Below are 21,478 nucleotides of genomic sequence, written 5' to 3' on the forward strand. Positions count from 1 at the left end.
AAATGCTCAAGAACAGAGTTTAAAAAAAACTTACATTTATTAACGTATTCTTCTCCATAGATCCTTTTGGTCTCAGCAGGTAACATCTGCCATTTATCATCTATGCTCTTCTTAATAAGAGGCAAAATAGTAATGCTTGTGTTGAAAGCCCCTGGCTCCACTATTGAAACTTTTACTCCAAAATCATTAAGTTCCTGCCTGAAAACATGAATATACATATGTGTAAAAAAAATATTCAAGTGCATAGTAAATGATAAAACAAAAAAGCTAGTGCATATTAACTGTCTATAAACTTTATGGAAACCTTGAAATACAACTCTAAAATTATAGGTTATTCCAGCCTTAAAGGGAATCTGTCACCCCAAAAATCATATCTGAGCTAAGCCCACCAGCATCAGGGTCTTATCTACAGCATTCTGTAATGCTGTAGCTAAGCCCCCGATGTAACCTGAGAGATGAGAAATAAAGTTTAGATTATAGTCACCCAGGGGCTGTCCCCCTGCGGTCCGGGTCCGATGGGTGTCGCAGTCCGGGCCCGGCGCCTCCTATTTTCATACAATGACGTCCTCTTCCTGGCTTCAGTCGTGGCTCCGGCGCAGGCGTACTTTGTCTGCCCTGTTGAGGGCAGAGCAAAGTACTGCAGTGCACAGACGCTGGGCCTCTCTGACCTTTCCCAGCGCCTGCGCACTGCAGTACTTTGCTCTTCCCTCAACAGGGCAGACAAAGTACACCTGCACCGGAGCCGCTGCAAGAAGACAAGAAGAGGAAGGAGGCGCCGTACACGGACCGCAGCGGGACCGCCCCTGGGTGAGTATAATCTAACCTTTATTTCTCATCTTTCAGGTAATATCGGGGACTTATCTACAGCACTACAGACTGGTGTAGATAAGCCCCTGATGCCGGTGGGCTTAGCTCAGATATGATTTTTGGGGTGACAGACTTCCTTTAACCCCTTAGTGACAGAGCCAATTTGGTACTTAATGACCAGGCCAATTTTTGCAATTCTGACCACTGTCACTTTATGAGGTTATAACTCTGGAACGCTTCAACGGATCCCGCTGATTCTGAGAATGTTTTTTCGTGACATATTGTACTTCATGTTAGTGGTAACATTTCTTCGATATTACTTGCGATTATTTATGAAAAAAAAGGAAATATGGCGAAAATTTTTAAAATTTTGCAATTTTCAAACTTTGTATTTTTATGCCCTTAAATCAGAGAGATATGTCATGAAAAATAGTTAATAAATAACATGTCCCACATGTCTACTTTACATCAGCACAATTTTGGAAACAAAATTTTTTTTTGTTAGGGAGTTATAAGGGTTAAAAGTTGACCAGCAATTTCTCATTTTTACAACACCATTTTTTTTTAGGGACCACATCACATTTGAAGTCATTTTGAGGGGTCTATATGATAGAAAATAATGAAGTGTGACACCATTCTAAAAACTACACCCCTCAAGGTTCTCAAAACCACATTCAAGAAGTTTATTAACCCTTTACGTGCTTCACAGGAACTGAAACAATATGGAAGGAAAAAATGAACATTTAACTTTTTTTTGCAAACATCTTAATTCAGAACCATTTTTTTTATTTTCACAAGTGTAAAAACAGAAATGTAACCATAAATTTTGTTATGCAATTTCTCCTGAATACGCCAATACCCCATATGTGGGGGTAAACCACTGTTTGGGCGCACCGCAGAACTTAGAAGTGAAGCAGCGCCGTTTGACTTTTTCAATGCAGAATTGGCTGGAATTGAGATCGGACGCCATGTCACGTTTAGAGAGCCCCTGATGTGCCTAAACAGTGGAAACTCCCCACAAGTGACACCATTTTGGAAACTAGACCCCTTAAGGAACTTATCTAGATGTGTGGTGAGCACTTTGAACCCCCAAGTGCTTCACAGAAGTTTATAACGTAGAGCCGTGAAAATAAAAAATCGCTTTTGTTTACACAAAAATGATCTTTTCGCCCACAAATTCTTATTTTCACAAGGGTAACAGGAGAAATTAGACCACAAAAGTTGTTGTGCGATTTCTCCTGAATACGTCGATACCCCATATGTGAGGGTAAACCACTGTTTGGGCGCACCGCAGAGCTTGGAAGTGAAGGAGCGCCGTTTTACTTTTTCAATGTTGAATTGGCTGGAATTGAGATTGGACGCCATGTCGCGTTTGGAGAGCCCCTGATGTGCCTAAACAGTGGAAACCCCCCACAAGTGACACCATTTTGGAAACTAGACCCCTTAAGGAACTTATCTAGATGTGTGGTGAGCACTTTGAACCCCCATGTGCTTCACAGAAGTTTATAACGTAGAGCCGTGAAAAAAAAAAATCGCATTTTTTCTACAAAAATGATCTTTTTGCCCACAAATTTTTATTTTCACAAGGGTAACAGGAGAAATTAGACCACAAAAGTTGTTGTGCAATTTCTCCTGAGTACGCTGATACCCAATATGTGGGGGTAAACAGCTGTTAGGGCGCACCGCAGAGCTTGGAAGAGAAGGAGTGCCGTTTTAGTTTTTCAATGTAGAATTGGCTGGAATTGAGATTGGACGCCATGTCGCGTTTGGAGAGCCCCTGATGTGCCTAAACAGTGGAAACCCCCCACAAGTGACACCATTTTGGAAACTAGACCCCTTAAGGAACTTATCTAGATGTGTGGCGAGCACTTTGAACCCCCATTTGCTTCACAGAAGTTTATAACGTAGAGCCGTGAAAAAAAAAATTGCATTTTTTCTACAAAAATGATCTTTTTGCCCACAAATTTTTATTTTCACAAGGGTAACAGGAGAAATTAGACCACTAAAGTTGTTGTGCAATTTCTCCTGAGTACGTCGATACCCAATATGTGGGGGTAAACCACTGTTTGGGCGCACCGCAGAGCTTGGAAGAGAAAGAGTGCCGTTTTACTTTTTCAATGTAGAATTGGCTGGAATTGAGATCGGACGCCATGTCGCGTTTGGAGAGCCCCTGATGTGCCTAAACAGTAGAAATCCCCCACAAGTGACCCCATTTTGGAAACTAGACCTCCCATGGAACTTATCTAGATGTGTGGTGAGAACCTTGAATGCCCAAGTGCTTCACAGAAGTTTATAATGCAGAGCCGTGAAAATAAAAAATATTTTTTTTTTCCACAAAAAAGATTTTTTAGCCACCAAATTTTTATTTTCACAAGGGTAAGAAGAGAAATTGGACCCCAAAAGTTGTTGTCCAATTTGTCCTGAGTATTCTGGTACCCCATATGTGGGGGTAAACCACTGTTTGGGCGCACGGCAGAGCTCAGAAGGAAGGAGCGCCGTTTTGGAATGCAGACTTTGATAGAATGGTCTGCGGGTATTATGTTGCGTTTGCAGAGCCCCTGATGTACCTAACCAGTAGAAACCCTCCACAAGTGACCCCATTTTGGAAACTAGACCCCCCAAGGAACTTATCTAGATGTGTGGTGAGAACTTTGAATGCCCAAGTGCTTCACAGAAGTTTAGAATGCAGAGTCGTGAAAATAAAAAATATTTTTTTTTTCCACAAAAAAGATATTGTAGCCCCCAAGTTTTTATTTTCTCAAGGGTAACAGGAGAAATTGGACTGCAATAGTTGTTGTCCAATTTATCCCGAGTACGCTGATGCGCCATATGTGGGGGTAAACCACTGTTTGGGTGCACGGCAGAGCTCGGAAGGGAAGGAGCGCCTTTTTGGAATGCAGACTTTGATAGAATGGTCTGTGGGCATTATGTTGCGATTGCAGAGCCCCTGATGTAACTAAACTGTAGTAACCCCCCACAAGTGACCCCATTTTGGAAACTAGACCCCCCAAGGAACTTATCTAGATGTGTGGTGAGAACTTTTAATGCCCAAGTGCTTCACAGAAGTTTAGAATGCAGAGTCGTGAAAATAAAAAATATTTTTTTTTTCACAAAAAAGATTTTGTAGCCCCCAAGTTTTTATTTTCACAAGGGTAACAAGAGGAATTGGACCCTAGAAGTTGTTGTCCAATTTATCCCGAGTACGCTGATGCCCCATATGTGGGGGTAACCCACTGTTTGGGCGCACGGCAGAGCTCAGAAGGGAGGGAGCACCATTTGACTTTTTGAGCGCAAAATTGGCTGTCGTGTTTGGAGACCCCCTGATGTACCTAAACAGTGGAAAACCCCCAATTCTAGCTCCAACCCTAACCCCAACACACCCCTAACCCTAATCCCAACCTGATCCATAATCCTAATCACTAACCCTAACCATAATCACAACCCTTACCCCAAAACAACCCTAATGTCAACCCTAACCATAACCCTAATCAAAACCCTAAATCCAACACACCCCTAATCCTAATCTCAACCCTAACCTCAAACCTAACCCTAATCCCAATACACCCCTATTCACAACCCTAACCTTAACCCTAATCCCAAACCTAACCCTAATCCCAAGCGTAACCCTAATGCCAACCCTAACCCTAATACCAACCCTAATCCAAACCCTAACCCTAATCCCAGCTCTAACCCTAACTTTAGCCCCAACCCTAGCCCTAACTTTAGCCCCAACCCTAACCCTAGCCCTAGGGCTACTTTCACACTTGCGTCGTTTGGCATTCCGTCGCAATCCGTCGTTTTGGGCAAGAAACGGATCCTGCAAATGTGCCCGCAGGATGCGTTTTTTGCCCATAGACTTGTATTGCCGACGGATCGTGACGGATGGCCACACGTCGCGTCCGTCGTGCACTGGATCAGTTGTGTTTTGGCGGAGCGTCGGCACAAAAAAACGTTCAATGAAACGTTTTTTTGTACGTCGCATCCGCCATTTCTGACCGCGCATGCGTGGCCGTAACTCCGCCCCCTCCTCCCCAGGACATAGATTGGGCAGCGGATGTGTTGAAAAACTACAGCTGCTGCCCATGTTGTGCACAATTTTCACAACGTGCGTCGGTATGTCGCATTGCGACGGCCCCGTACCGACGTAAGTGTGAAAGAAGCCTAACCCTAAGTTTAGCCCCAACCCTAACCCTAAATTTAGCCCCAACCCTAACCCTAAATTTAGCCCTAACCCTAGCCCTAACCCTACCCCTAACCCTACCTCTAACCCTAACCCTAACCCTACCCCTACCCCTACCCCTAACCCTACCCCTAACCCTAATTTTAGCCCCAACTGCTGTTCTCCTGCCGGCCGGCAGATGGAGACAGATGGCGGGCGCACTGGGCATGCGTCCGCCATGTTCTGCTGCCGGCGGCCAGGAGGAGCAGCAAGAGGATCCAGGGACCTAGGTGAGTATGCTAGGGTCCCCGAATCCCCCTATTTCTCTGTCCTCTGATGTGCGATCACATCAGAGGACAGAGAATTACACTTTACTTTTTTTTTTTTTTTGCGGTCGCCGGTAAACAGTTAATTACCGGCGATCGCAAAACACGGGTCGGTAATACCGACCCCGATCATGCTCTTTGGGGTCTCGGCTACACTGCGCATGCGCCCGCCATTTTGAAGATGGCGGCGCCCACCGGGAGACACGAGGAGCATCGGGGGAGCTAGGTGAGCATTGGGGGGCCACCTGGGACCCCTTTTCTCTGTCCTCCGATGTGCGATCACATCGGAGGACAGAGAAATTAAAAAGAGATCGCTTTTTTTTTTGCGATCGCCGGTAAACGGTTAATTACCGGCGATCGCAAATGCGGGGTGGGTTAAAAACCCCCCAAATCATGTTCTCTGGGGTCTCGGCTACCCTCGGCAGCCGAGACCCCGGAGAAAATCGGCCTCTGGGGGGCGCTATGGACTTTTTCCACAGCGCCGTTAATTAACGGCGCTGTGGTTTAAGTACCCTTAGTGGCCGCCGTTAAAAGGCGTATCGGCGGTCGCTAAGGGGTTAAAGAGGTGGCCCACTGTTTGCTTGTTGGTACATTAACATTTTCCACTATAAATCATTATATCCCTGAGGTTATGCCTTCAACTGAAATACACACGGAAAAGTTGACCAGCTGATCAATTTACATGGCAGTTTTTTTTTCTGCCGCACATGGATGAGATTTAAAGGGAACATGTCATGACAAAAAATGCTATTAACCTAAAGATATGGGGTTACTTTGCACTACCACCACAATGAAAGCCCGGCTACCAGGAGTAAATAAACTTTAATCCTTTTTATTCTGAAAGCCTCAGGATTTCAGTCATAGGGGCATGATCAGCGTGGCATCAGTCACTGCTCTGTACATAGTTAGTGGCCTCTGTAACCATACCACAACACTGACTGACAGCTAGCTCAGAACATCAGTACAGAGCTGTCAGTCAATGTCGGAGCATGGTTACAGAGGCCACTTACAGTGTACTGAGCAGTGACTGAAGCTGTACTGGCCACGCTTCTTTGACTGAAAGTCCAAGGCTGCCATGAAGGATTAAGTTCATTTTCTTCTGGTAGCCGGGCTTTCAGTGCACAACTTCAGAATGCTATTAATTTGCAGATTAAGAATAGCATTTTTTTTTTACATGGCAGGTTTCCTTTAATAAAATCACATCCACCACACTTGTTGTAATACATAATGGATTTTCCATCCAGAAAATTAACTGTAAACACATCCTTGTGAACATTTCCTTATAGTGCCATGTAAAAGATTGGGCACCCCTGGTCAAAATTGCAGTTGTAGTGAACAGTTAAGCAAGTTGAAGATGAAGTGATCTCTGCAGGGTCTAAAGCGAAAGATGACACATTTATTTTTGTATTTTAGGCAAAAGAAAATAGTCATTTTTTTAATTTTAAAAATTATAAAAAGGGAAATGGGCCAATTCAAAAGTTTGAGCACCCTTGGAGATTTGTGCGCTCAGATAACTTTGACCAAGGTTTCATACCTTAATTAGCCTGCTGGGTTATGGCTTGTTGATTATCATCATTAGGAAAGTTTGTTTCTGGGGCTGTGGGAAATGGAAATTGTCTTCATCAATCCAGTGAAACAGATTGAGAATGTTTTAACATGGTCGAGATTTATCGACGATATTCTGTTGATCTGGCAAGGCAATGAATTTGATCTCAAAAGAATCACTAGGATCCAAATAATAATGACCACAACATCAAAGTGTCTTGCAAATATAATCAGCACTCCATAGAATTTTTGGATTTATTGCTTTACAGCACTTAAACTAAAATTTTCCACAAGGACGCTGCCTTTAATTCATTCCTGTATGACACTTCAGCTTATCATAGATCAAATAAGGAGAGGATACCTATAGGACAGTTCCTCAGAATAAGGAGGAACTGTTCTAACGATATGGTTTTTTTTCAATAGGCTGAGGAACTGACAACTAAATTCCAAGAGAGGGTACAGTAAAAAGGTCATTCAACAGGGATTTTGCAGCGCAAAGAACAGCAAAAGAGAATATCTCCTGGTACCAAAGAAGAAAAGTAAAGACAACAACTGGGTAATATTTATTTCTTCGTATAAAGATCACTGGGGTGAAATAAGGATGGCAATTGACAAAAATTGGTCCATTCTCACAACTGATCCTGTGCTGGGGAAATATGTTCCAACAATACCTTCTATTACTTATAGAAGAGCAGAAAACCTGAAGGATTCATTGGAATGAAGTCACTATAGGGGAACTACAGTGCACATTGCAGTGCAGTCTTTGGTACCAAAGACCATGAAATGTGGCCAATGCCTGGCATGTCCCAATATATATTAACAAAAAAGAGTGAACCACATATTGAAATCCCTCACTAACCTTTTCTGTGTGAAGATAACACATTAAAAAGACTTTTATGTTTGAACTTTGTGGGTCACTGCCTCTTCACTGCTACCGATGCACTACACTTGACAATGGCAATTAAATAATTTTCTAAGTAATACTTCTAAATAAAACAGTCATACAGTTTACAAGTAACACACATTACCACATACTATTACTGAACAAAGTCCACAATAACATGACCAATATACCAATAATACCACATAAAAGAAATAATGCTACCAAACCATGACCAAATATTATCAATAAATAGTGACCGATTAATACCACCATACTGATTATTATTAAAAATCATTACGCTAACACTAATACTACCCCCATACAAGGACTTTACAGTGGAAGGTATAAGAATTTAGAGTACAGGAAATATAGTGACACACCAGTCATGTCTCCACTTGAAGTAATTAATTTTCTCTTTGCTCCTTTGTTCGGCACAGACCGCTCTGACTTTTTCCTGCCAGAACTTGTCTTTGCAGAACGTAAAACACAGACATCTATCCCTTAGCACTTCTACAGCACCCTTCCCATATTTTCCCCCAATTGTACAGTAAAAATACCTTTCTTTTATCTCTCAGTAATAGTATCCCCAAAAATAAAATACATTTCTCTAGTGATGGTCCCCTTTTTCCTCATGCAGTAATACTTAAGTCCCCTTTCTGCTGAAATGTAGTAGAATTACCCCACAAGTGGCACCCATACAAGAGTATTGTCCACCTATTATTCCCCACACAGGTGTAACGTCCCTCTTTGCCCCCCCGATATTATAGTAATACTACCCTTTGTACATTAATAATGTCCCATACATTAATAATGTCCCGATATGTGGACCCCATATATTAAAAATGTCTCCCCTATGTGGCCTCATACATTAATTTTGCCCCATGTGACCTACATTCCGTAATATTGTCCCCCTATGTGACCTCAATAAATTAATATTGCCCCCTTGTGTCCCCACTGTGATGGCGCTGTATGCCCCAATAGTGTTCTTCACACTAACTTTTAAAAAAAAAATGTAACTCTCTCACTTGTCCCCATTCCCATATCATGTGGCTCTGCTCTCTTCCTCCTTCTCATGGCTGGCTCCCTGCCATGCACTTTCTCTACTGCCACCAGTCATATCAAAGACCCACAACTACAGAGCATGCCAGCGTTACATAGCAGGCAACAAAATGGCGGGATTATGTTATGGGCCCTGCCTGCGACATGACTTCAGCATGCTCTGAAGCTGCAGGCTTCTGATAGGCCGAGCAGTGCACGGCAGGGAGCCAGTGGCTCTCTGCTCCACAGTAGTTTTCAACTGGAGGTGCATCGAGGGATACATCTTCATATGAAAATAGCGCTGTTTCCGAAGGGCCCCCTCACCCATGGGCCCAGTTGGACCCCCTGTGAAAACAATTGTGGCGCCATTGCTTCCTGAGCGATCGTCCTGACATATGCCTTAAATGTTGGCTTCAAATGTAATTGCGCAAAGTTTAGCATACAGTAGAGCTAAAAAGCGGTGTAAACTTGGTGTTCACTTCTCCACTGCAGAATTTTTCTTGGCTCTTATCAGCAACAAGAGAATACATTTTCTTAAAATATTTAAACCCAGCTCTACATGTGGATTACAATCTATTTACCTTAAGGTATCTGAGAAAACTTCCACACAATATTTGGAGATATTGTAACCACCTGGAATAAGAGCCAGTCTGCCAGCAATGCTGGAAACGTTGACTATCCTTCCTTGGGCTTTCCTGACCTGTGGCAGTAATGTCAGTGTCACATCAATCATCCCCAGTACATTCACCTCAAGAACTTTAACAAAGTCATTTTTTTTCTGCCATCCAAGGGGAGCCATTGAACCAGGAATGGCGGCATTATTCACCAGACCCCAAAGTCCTAGAAAAAAATGTAAATGCTTAATATGTAAATGAATTTACTCTAAACTGTTAGCATATTCTCAACTATGAAAACTGTGAGCTGTATGGGTACATTTTACAATTTAGCGTATGGGCTCCAACCCAAAACTTCTTATTGTTACTTTTGCACTTGAACATTATTATTATTATTATTATTATTTATTGTTATAGCGCCATTTATTCCATGGCGCTTTACATGTAAGGAGGGGTATACATAAAAAAACAAGTACAATAATCTTAAACAATACAAGTCATAACTGGTACAGGAGGAGAGAGGACCCTGCCTGCGAAGGCTCACAATCTACAAGGGATGGGTGAGAATACAGTAAGTGAGGGTAGAGCTGGTCATGCAGCAGTTTGGTCGATCGGTGGTTACTGCAGGTTGTAGGCTTGTCGGAAGATGTGGGTCTTCAGGTTCTTTTGAAGGTTTCGATGGTAGGTGAGAGTCTGATATGTTGTGGTAGAGAGTTCCAGAGTAGGGGGGATGCGCAGGAGAAATCTTGTATGCGATTGTGGGAAGAGGAGATAAGAGGGGAATAGAGAAGGAGATCTTGTGAGGATCGGAGGTTGCGTGCAGGAAAGTACCGGGAGACGAGGTCAAAGATGTATGGGGGAGACAGGTTGTGAATGGCTTTGTATGTCATGGTTAGGGATTTGTACTGGAGTCTCTGGGCAATGGGGAGCCAGTGAAGGGATTGACAGAGGGGAGAAGCTGGGGAATAGTGGGGGGACAGGTGGATTAGTCGGGCAGCAGAGTTTAGAATAGATTGGAGGGGTGCGAGAGTGTTCGAGGGGAGGCCACAGAGCAGGAGGTTGCAGTAGTCAAGGCGAGAGATGATGAGGGCATGGACTAGGGTTTTTGCAGATTCTTGGACATCTACTCATACCAAAGATAACAAATTATGTTAAACGATTAAAATGTTCAAAGCAGCAATGTACACTCAGGACACTGAATGTTAGGGCAGATGCAGATGACCATTTTTTTCCATCAGAGAAAATCTGTCCTATTATGTTACTCATACTCAGATTAGAGTTTAATCAGATTATGATCAAAGCGGGATTGACTGTGACGCGCAGAGGCTCCGGCGAATGCGTACGCAGTCAGTGAAGCTGGAAACTACAAACAGCTTCAGTGCACATGCGCGGTGAGCCACTTGTCACGCTGCATGCGCAGAGAGCCAATAGACTATGCACAAGTGTGACTACCCAACCACATATTGCCCCTTCCTAGCCTATTAATATCAGCCCTCAGGTATCTACCTAGCCTGTGCTGGTTATTAATTATAGGGGGGGCCCCCCCACACCATTTTTTGGAGGCTTCCCATTTTAATAACTATTAAAGGTAAACTATACAACTGTGAGATGATATTTATAGCCTAGGAAGCTCCATGATTATTATCTCCTTCCCAGGCTAGAAATATCTGCACCCAACTGGCAGCTTTCCCTCAACTAGTTATTAAAATCTCAGGCAATCCCAAGCCATTTTTTTCTTTAACCCCTTTCTGCCAGCTGACGGAATAGTACGTCAGCTGGCAGATCCCCTGCTTTGAGGTGGGCTCCGGCGGTGAGCCCACCTCAAAGCCGCGACATGTCAGCTGTTTTGTACAGCTGACATGTGCGCGCAATGAGCGCGAGCGGAATCGCGATCCGCCCGCGCCCATTAACTAGTTAAATGCCGCCGTCAAGCGCTGACAGCGGCATTTAACTAGCGCTCCCGGCCGCGCGGCCGGGACTGCTCGCACTGCAGACCCCCGTCACATGATCGCGGGTCAGCAGTGCATCGCCATAACAACCAGAGGTCTCCTTGAGACCTCTATGGTTGTTGATGGCCGATTGCTTTGAGCGCCACCCTGTGGTCGGCGTTCAAAGCAACCCTGCATTTCTGCTACATAGAGGTGATCTGTACTTCACCTCTATGTAGCAGAGCCGATCGAGTTATGCATGCTTCTAGCCTCCTATGGAGGCTATTGAAGCATGCCAAAATTAAAAAAAAAGTGATTAAAAATATAAAAAAAATAAAAAATATATAAAAGTTCAAATCACCCCCCTTTCGCCCCAATCAAAATAAAACAATTAAAAAAAAATCAAACATACACATATTTGGTATCGCCGCGTTCAGAATCGCCCAATCTATCAATAAAAACAAAGGATTAACCTGACCGCTAAATGACGTAGCGAGAAAAAAAATCAAAACGCCAAAATTACGTTTTTTTGGTCGCCGCGACATTGCATTAAAATGCAATAACGGGTGATCAAAAGAACGTATCTACACCAAAATGGTATCATTAAAAACGCCAGCTCGGCACGCAAAAAATAAGCCCTCACCTGACCCCAGATGACGAAAATTGGAGAAGCTACGGGTATCGGAAAATCGCGCATTTTTTTTTTTTTTTTTTAGCAAAATTTGGAATTTTTTTTCACCACTTAGATAAAAAATAACCTAGACATGTTTGGTGTCTATGAACTCATAATGACCTGGAGAATCATAATGGCAGGTTAGTTTTAGCATTTAGTGAACCTAGCAAAAAAGCCAAACAAAAAACAAGTGTGAGATTGCACTTTTTTTGCAATTGCATCACACTTGGAATTTTTTTCCCATTTTCTGTTACATGGCATGGTAAAATCAATGATGTCGTTCAAAAGTACATCTCGTCCCGCAAAAAATAAGCCCTCACATGGCCATATTGACGGAAAAACAAAAAAGTTATGGCTCTGGGAAGGAGTGGAGCAAAAAACGAAAATGAAAAAGCGGAAAAAGCTCCGGGGGTGAAGGGGTTAAGCTATTTAATTATAAGCTAAATACATGAACATTAAACTACACATGCAATGTACTAATTAAATATTTGATTGACATCTTTCTATTTATCTATTCTATGTATATATCTATATTATCTATTCTATTCTGGCAGGTCACACAGTAGTTTTACTGTATTTAGGAGATGAAATGTCTGGTTTTCTAGGAGATGGATGCATAAAAATCAGATGGCACATGCATGGTCCGTGTTCCGTGCCATTTTTTTCTTTCACTCATTGACTTGCATTGTCAAGTCCCATCCGATATACTCGGCAAATCGCAGCATGCTGCAATTTTTTTCTCAGACCGATCTGAGCTGAGAAAAAACATTGCAGATGAGCAGGGAATCATAGAATAACATTAGTCAGAGTGCAATCCAATTTTTTAACTGATTGCACTCGACCTTTTAGCAAATGACCATGTGCCCTTACTGTGATTTCTTAATCTAACTTACCTCTGTCTCCAACAATACGAGAGACCCAGTCAGCTACAGAACTCACATTCTTGCTATCAGAAATATCTAGTATTGTTGTTTGCAGTCTACTTGATGTTTCCTTTTTCAACTTCTCAGCTCCTTTCTCTGTCAGGCAAGATGCCAGAACCTTCATTCCACGCTTATCAAGTTGCTTGGCCAGCAGGTTTCCAAATCCAGTGTCACATCCGGTAATGAAGACGTATTTGTCTGAGAGGTTCTCCAGTATCTGACTCTGTCTGTACCATCTGATTACAAATAACAAACCCAACAGGACCAAAACAAGGAGCCACATGGTGGAAGAAGAAATTCTAAATAAAAAGGAAAATATAAATTTTATTTAAATGTATCTGTCAGAATAAAAAAATCGGATGTGTGAACAACTCCATAGACTTACAATGGTCCAGGTGTGATCTAATGTTTTGTCGGGTCGCACTAGGACCAATAATACGCTCCTGTGCACCTACCTGAATATGGAGTGATTACTATTACTGATGAGCGAGTGTACTCAGTACTTGGGTTTTCCGAGCATGCTCGGGTGGTCTCCGAGTATTTGGGGCGAGCTCGGAGATTATGTTTGACTCGCCGCAGCTGCATGATTTGCGGCTGCTAGACAGCCTGAATGCTTGTGGGGATTTCCTAACAAACAGACAACCCCACAGGTATTCAGGCTGTCTAGCAGTCACAAATCATGCAGCTGCGACGACTCAAACCTAATCTCCGAGCACACCCAAAATGCTCGGAGACCACCCGAGCATGATCGGAAAACCCGATTACCAAGTACACTCGCTCATCACTAATTACTAAACTAAATGCACCAGAATTCTGGAATGATTTGTTACAAAAACTCTTTTAGTATTTCAAGGATGGATATACAGGTGCTTCTCACAAAATTAGAATATCATCAAAAAGTAAATGTATTTCAGTTCTTCAATACAAAATGTGAAACTCATATATTATATAGTCATTACAAACAGAGTGATCTATTTCAAGTGTTTATTTCTGTTAATGTGATGATTATGGCTTGCAGCCAATGGAAACCCAAAAGTCATTATCTCAGTAAATTAGGATAATTAACAAAAAAGCACCTGCAAAGGCTTCCTAAATATTTAAAAAGGTCCCTTAGTGTGTTTCAGTAGGCTCCACAATCAGCCAAGGAGGGTAAGCCATAAAAGGTCATTGCTAAAGAAGCTGGCTGTTCACAGAGTGCTATATTCAAGCATATTAATGGAAAGTTGAGTGGAAGGAAAAAGTGTAGTAGAAAAAGGTGCACAAGCAACCGGGATAACCACAGCCTTGAAAGGATTGTTAAGAAAAGGCCATTCAAAAATTTGGAGCAGATTTACAAGGAGTGGACTGCTGCTGGAGTCATTGCTTCAAGAGACTCCACACCCAGAGGTATCCAGGACATGGGCTACAAGTGTCGCATTCTTTGTGTCAAGCCACGCATGACCAATAGACAACGCCAGAAGTGTCTTACCTAGGCCAAGGAGAAAAAGAACTAGACTTGCACAGTGGTTCAAGGTGTTGTTTTCAGATGACAGTAAATTTTGCATTTCATTTGGAAATCAAGGTCCTAGAGTGTGGAGGAAGAGTGGAGAGGCACAGTCCAGGCTGCTTGAGGTCTAGTGTGAAGTTTCCACAATCTCTCATGGTTTGGGGAGCCATGTCATCTGCTGGTGTAGGTCCAATGTGTTTTTATCAAGACCAATGTCAGCACAGCCGTCTGTCAGGACATTTTAGAGCACTTCATGCTTCCCTCTGCCGACAAGCTTTTTGGAGATGAAAATTTCATTCTCCAGCAGGACTAGGCACCTGTCAACACTGCCAAACGTACCGATACCTGGTTTAAAAACAACAGTATCACTATGCTTGATTGGCCACGAAACTTATCTGACCTTAACCCCACAGAGAATCTATGGGGTATTTTCAAGAGGAAGATGAGAGACAGCAGACCAAACAATGCAGAGGAGTTGAAGGCTGCTATCAAAGCAGCCTGGTCTTCCATAACACCTCAGCAGTGCCACAGCCTGTTCGCCTCCATGCCACACCACATTGATACAATAATTGATGTAAAAGGAGCTCAGTCCAAGTGTTGAGTGCATTTCCTGAACATACAATTCAGTAGACCAACATTTCGGATTTTAAAATAATTTTTCAAGCTAGTGTAATAAAGCAGTAAGATACAATTTTGGATTTTAGCAGGTATACACAGAACCTGTTTTAACCATCAGCAGCTCTCTATGTAATATTCTATTTCCAATTTTTCTTACTTGCACGTGGAGCGCCAGTATTTATCTACATTATCCTAGTGTAATAAAGTATTCTAATTTACTGAGATAATGACTTTTGGGTTTTCATTGGCTGTAAGCCATAATCATCAACATTAACAGAAATAAACACTTGAAATAGATCACTCTGTTTGTAAAGACTCTATATAATACATGAGTTTCACTTTTTGTATTGAACTGAAATAAATTAACTTTTTTTGATATTCTAATTTTGTGAGAAGCACTTCTATTAATTAGAGAGCTTCTCCTATCCTTTGCAATATTAAATAGACAGCACACAGATGCCATCCATATGCTGTGATTTTCACTGACTCATAGATTTGTATTGACACTTTTGATCTGTGATAGTGGGAAAAAATGGACACATCTGCTTGAGACTTGCACAGACGCAGGGTCAATGCAAAACCTCAGATATGTGAACAGCCCCATAGACTATAATGTGTACAAATTGTATCTGTAAAACGTGATACAACACATTCAACACGGACATTTAAATGAGGCATTACGTGCCTTGTACCACATTTATTATGTAGAAGAATTTATCAGTGGTTCCTTATGAAAGGGGTGTGACTTTGCTGGAAAGGGATGTGGCCTTTGCCAAAAATTGTGTGCAAACACCCCTTGGGCCTCTGTCTGGTAAATGGCATAGTATCAGGAAAAAAGTATGCTTTCAGCTAAGCGCATGAATGCAGTGCTCCCTTAACTTGAGCCATTCAAATAACACCCCACCCGAAATACATAATGTGACTACAGACTTGTGAATCCTCACAGCGCACGCACTGCACGCTGTGAGGATTCTCCAGTGTTGAGACAATTTGCATTCATGTGGTCACGAGCCGACTAGACGTGTGTTGCATCCCTCAATATAAGTGAATTGAGCGGGGCTGGACACATCTAGTTGGATTGTGTCTGAAATTATACAAATAACATACTTTCGGTCACATAACCACTGGCTCCGACACTGGAGAATTCTAACAGTATAATGATTCACAAGTCTGCAGCCACATAGAGTGACTGCAGACTTGTACCCCAAGGCCGTACAACCCCTTTCATTAGATAATAGTCTTCATACTATAAGAAATTTAATAATCTACAATCCTTATATTATATTTTGCATTCCAGAAAGCTTATTCACTATTTTACTTTGTTCATCATTAAAACCCTGCTGTTCTGTTCGCATTTGCTATACACTTGTACTGTTCCCGGGTCAATATGACCCGACCTATTCATTCTTGATTTTTAGCTACTCTAAGTGTTTTATTTGAATACTTTTTTCATTATTATACTGTATGTGAACATGGTTGATCATAAACAAATGAAAAATTTAAATTTAAACTTAATAATTTTTTTTTTTTCATAAAAAGGTTACACAGGCTTTTTACAATTATCTTTGATTGTTGGCATTCTGCATGCAAATAACAAAGAAGCTTTACATTACTATTACTAAAACATGAAATTTAACTTTTTGAAAACAATATTTATAAATCAACAAATGAAAAATCATAAAAACTTCAACCTTTTTAGAAAGAAAAAAGAGAAACTGAACATGTTCATGCGTTTTTACACTGAACACAATAATAAGACACATGTCCTTTACACAGATATTTTGAACATCCAGCACATGTCAGATTAGTCTAATGCTAGGTTCCCATTGCGTTAATGGGACCGCGCTAACGGACAGCGTTGCACGGCGAAATTAACGCCGTGCAACGCGTCCGTTAGCGCGCCCATTAACAGCAATGGGGACGCACCTCACTAGCGTGTGTCATTTTTGGCACGCGCTAGCGATGTGCCGGTGTTTTGTGGTGCGCCGCGGACGCTGCTTGCAGCGTCCGAGGCGCGCCCGCGGTCCGTTCCCCGCTCACGCAGATCGGAGATTTGCGAGAGCGGGGACGTTTAACGCGACCCCTTTATATCACATTGCGTTAGTGCAATCCGCTAGCGCTAGGCTCTAAACGGATTGCACTAACGCAATCTGAACCTAGCCTTATTGTCACAGGAAGATGGACAGAAGCTACATCTCTTCCTTTTTTGCTGGTAGCTGTGCTGGTGGAGGCCGTGGATGTGGAGTCTCTTTCTTGAGCATGCTGGACACTTTTTACAATGACTGTTGCTCCTTCACTTTTGGGGGTCACTTTTCTGTCCTCAATATATAACCTAACCAGGGATTTGCCCAATTCCTCAAGAAATAATCTTCCTTTATGCAGCTTATTCCGGTTCCAATCAGGGTCAATTTCTCTCCATAAGACAAATGCATTGTATGCAGAAACGTCCAGTATGTTATAAAATAAAATCATTGGCCACCGATTGGTTTTGCGTTTGCGTGTATATGTTGATATTGCTTGGTCTAAAGTATCAACTGCTCCCTTTGTGGCATTATAATCCAAAATAATGTCAGGCTTTCTGTCTTCTCTATCACTGACGGCATTGTCATGGTGCACTGTGCTCATTAGAATTACCTGCTTGGTTTTTTTTGGAACATAAGAAACAACAGTTGTATTTCCAGAAAGAAAAAAAAAGTAGAACTGTACACCTCTCTCTTGCTAAGGATACCTTGCGGTAGTTCAGGTTTGTTTTTTCTTATAGTACCCAGCATGGTAAGTTGTTTTTTCTTCAACATCTGGCCTAGTTGATAGGATGTAAAAAAGTTGTCACATGCGACATTTTGTCCTTTTAGTCCATGAGTCAAATCGACAACCACACGAATACCCTGATTTTTTTCAGGTCTTTCACCAGGGGTTTTTCCTGTATACACTTGAACATTTGGAGCATATGAACATACATACTCATAACAGTGAAACCCCCAGCCTCTGAATGATAGACAACCAGTCTCCTCTCTCACAAACAGCAAATGGATAATACTAGATAATTACTTGTTTACTGATAAGAACAGTGAAACCACCACCATTTTGAGATGAAGTACACATAAAAAAACATAACTTTTGCAGTCAGAAATAATCAGAGACATGTAGAACAGTGTAAAATGCTATCGGGTCATATTGACCCCAACAGTACAAGTGTAACAATCAGCGTGTAATAAAAGGTAAACAAAACAAAAAAAAAACAAAAAATATATAGAGCTCCACAAATGAAGAGAAGTCAAGATACCACTAGTTTCAAATCCTCATATAAAAAAAATCTACATGGTCTCAAAAATCATTTCGGGTCATATTGACCCGAACAGTACAGCAGGGTTAAAACTTAATTTGAACAAATGCTGCAATCGTGTCTCAGTTGTGTCTAAAAATGTATCTTGCTGTAAAAAAATACTACAATACCATGTTAACTATGAGTTGGCTTGTATAACATGCTGTACAAACATTCTAGCTGTATGTGTGGAAACAACCATAATGTCAGAGGGAAAGATTTTATGCATATGGTGATGGTAACGTGCGTCCTGAATGATGACATTGTGAGACCTTTGTGGTCACATAATGCTGCTGATATTGAATACTGACCATACGGGAACTTATAAAAGATTAATCCTACCTTTTACCTCGGGTTCTTGGGATCGTATATAGTTAGAGAACAGAACTGAGATATTTCAGCAAGCATGAAATAAGTAATGGACTTTAGTTGTTTACATCACACTGTGCAGTTGGTCACGCTGCATTTCCTCGGGGCTGGTTTGGCGCAAAAACTTGGGAGTGGATCCAAAAGGGAGGAGAAGTGTAAAGTGAAAGACTGTATAATCGCACTGAACGAACATTGACCCAAGATTATATGTAATAGGCGCTGCTTGTCTTGGCAGATGTATCCATTTTATGCAAACATACAAGGACACAAAAAACACACTGAAACCTTTATTTCAGCGACGGCACCACCAGTATAACTATGCTGGAAAAAGTCACACAGTCAGGGTAAGATGGATGGGTGCCACATACTTGTTGTATCTTTCATACAAAGTTAATGTTCTACTTTTGGAGCTGCCTCACTGAAATAATCATTAACTTAGATATCAATAGTTCAATAACGTCTAAATGTACAAAGCCAGTTTTTAACCCATTCTTAAATATAGGCAAACAGTATTGTTTTTACTGCCTCATGTGTGAATAAAACACAATCTTCGCTTTCCATCATACAGTAAAAAAATTATCAAAAAAGAAGGTCCTGATAGATCAATGTTCTTCAATAGGCAGTTCAGATGAGCGATTTTTTTTTACACTGATTGAATCTACAAGTAAAAAAAAATTGCAGAATTTGCAGAATTAAATATTTTGCCCTGACCTGTATACAGAGACACGTGTTCACATAATGGGGGCGGCCGAGCTGGTGTGATCCTATCTACATTTATCCTACCCTTAGGGAGCAGAAAGCAGACTACCAAGTTAGATGATTTCTGTAAGTTTTCTCCTGTTATTTTATACTGTTTTGCATAAGTTGTATGTCTTTTTATTATCATATTTTTATAACTTTTCTTACTGTAAGCACTGACCCTTTTTGTATTAAAGTATAAAACTTTAACAAGTTGAACCTTGAATGTTCTAAAAGAATCCATAGCCTAAGGTGTGTGAGCCTTATGAGTGGTAGACATTATTAGTATTAATATTTCCGGGACTTATCGCCCGTGTGTTCGATGAGTGGTGGCAGCGTGTATGAGTGGGTGTGTGGCCTGGGTCGATATGTGATTTATGCTCCCATTACAGCATAGGATAGAGGTTGAATGCTGGACTGAGAGTGGGGAGATAGATTAACCCTTGCAAGCACAACCCAAGTCACGTACTGAGAGCGGATACGTGACGAATTAGTGACACCACAGAGTGGGGATCCGTGACAATTGGTGGCAGAGCGATGGGATAGAATTATTTCTATTATAGCATTAGTACATGGTTTAAGCAATTATTCCCTGTACTAAAGAATTGGTATCCTTGCGAAGGGTGCACCAGTTCTACAAGGTTAATATTATTATTATTTATTGTTATAGCGCCATTTATTCCATGGCACTTTACATGTGAGGAGGGGTATACATAATAAAAACAAGTACAATAATCTTAAACAATACAAGTCATAACTGGTACAGGAGGAGTGAGGACCCTGCCTGCGAAGGCTCACAATCTACAAGGGATGGGTTAGAATACAGTAGGTGAGGATAGAGCTGGTCATGCTGCGGTTTGGTCGATCGGTGGTTACTGCAGGTTGTAGGCTTGTCGGAAGAGGTGGGTCTTCAGGTTCTTTTGAAGGTTTCGATGGTAGATGAGAGTCTGATATGTTGTGGTAGAGGGTTCCAGAGTAGGGGTGATACGCGAGAGAAATCTTGTATACAATTGTGGGAAGAGGAGATAAGAGGGGAATAGAGAAGGAGATCTTGTGAGGATCGGAGGTTGCATGTAGGTAAGTACCGGGAGACGAGGTCACAGATGAATGGAGGAGACAGGTTGTGGATGGCTTTGTACGTCATGGTTAGGGTTTTGTACTGGAGTCTCTGGGCAATGGGGAGCCAGTGAAGGGATTGACAGAGGGGAGAGGCCGGGGAATAGCGGGGGGACAGGTGGATTAGTCGGACAGCAGAGTTTAGAATAGATTGGAGGGGTGCGATAGTGTTAGAGGGGAGGCCACAGAGCAGGAGGTTGCAGTAGTCAAGGCGAGAGATGATGAGGGCATGGGCTAGGGTTTTTGAACTCAGTGTTTATACTTAGACATACTTGCAAACAGTTTCCCCTCCTCGTTTTTCTTTTTTATCTTTTATTTGGCAAAGGCTGTTCATCGATATGGCAGCCCAGTACAAGAAGCAGAGCAAAGAGGCTCTGACTGGCCTCTGTGAGCATAGAGGAAAAGAGACGGCCGACAGAGAGACCTAGCAATGCCAGATCTTGCACCGGAGATGCCTGCTGGAAGTGTCAGCAATGCCAGTGCTGAGGAGCCTATGGACTGTACTTTGCAAATGGACTTACAACGGCTGGGAACAAGTGATCCCAATTTGCGCATGCAGTTTATCCTGCAGCACCGACAGGCTGAGAGAGAGGCTGCAGAACGCCGGGACTGACAGGCTGAGAGAGAGGCTGAAGAACGCCGGGAGGACAGAGCTTTCTAGCTTCAGATGGCTCAAATAGAGCGGGGGTATCAGTCCTCAGATAACCCCCTCCCAGGACATAAATTCCAGGAGACCACGTCAGGAAAACTTCCCTGTGGTGGAGAAGGATATGGACATAGATACTTTCCTTCGGGGGTTTGAAAAAACCTGCAGGCAATACCATCTACCCCGTGAGCAGTGGGCGCAGTACCTAACCCCAGGGTTGAGAAGCAAAGCCCTGGAAGTTTTTGCTGGCCTCCCACCAGAGCTAGATGGGAACTATGAGGCCATAA

The 21,478-nt window shown here is 42.2% G+C and overlaps 1 protein-coding gene across 3 annotated transcripts in view; it reads right to left on the reverse strand.

Moving 5' to 3' along the window:
* Positions 1-18,998, reverse strand: part of LOC138670812 (retinol dehydrogenase 7-like) — a 33,703-nt gene extending 14,705 nt beyond the window's left edge. Inside the window, exons 1-4 of one of the 3 annotated variants that reach the window (XM_069758501.1) lie at positions 18,977-18,998; positions 12,867-13,195; positions 9,340-9,598; positions 35-198 (exon numbers count right to left, since the gene is read on the reverse strand). In XM_069758501.1, coding sequence (XP_069614602.1) covers positions 35-198; positions 9,340-9,598; positions 12,867-13,179 — 736 coding nt within the window. In that variant the 5' untranslated portion in view covers positions 13,180-13,195; positions 18,977-18,998. Of the gene's footprint in view, positions 1-34; positions 199-9,339; positions 9,599-12,866; positions 13,196-18,664; positions 18,844-18,976 lie in introns of those variants that run through there. The other 2 variants (XM_069758499.1, XM_069758500.1) reach the window with 2 other exon arrangements.
* Positions 18,999-21,478: the final 2,480 nt, after the last annotated feature.

This window comes from Ranitomeya imitator, chromosome 3 (genome assembly GCF_032444005.1).
Source record: "Ranitomeya imitator isolate aRanImi1 chromosome 3, aRanImi1.pri, whole genome shotgun sequence".
In the NCBI taxonomy this organism is placed as follows: Eukaryota; Metazoa; Chordata; class Amphibia; order Anura; family Dendrobatidae; genus Ranitomeya; species Ranitomeya imitator.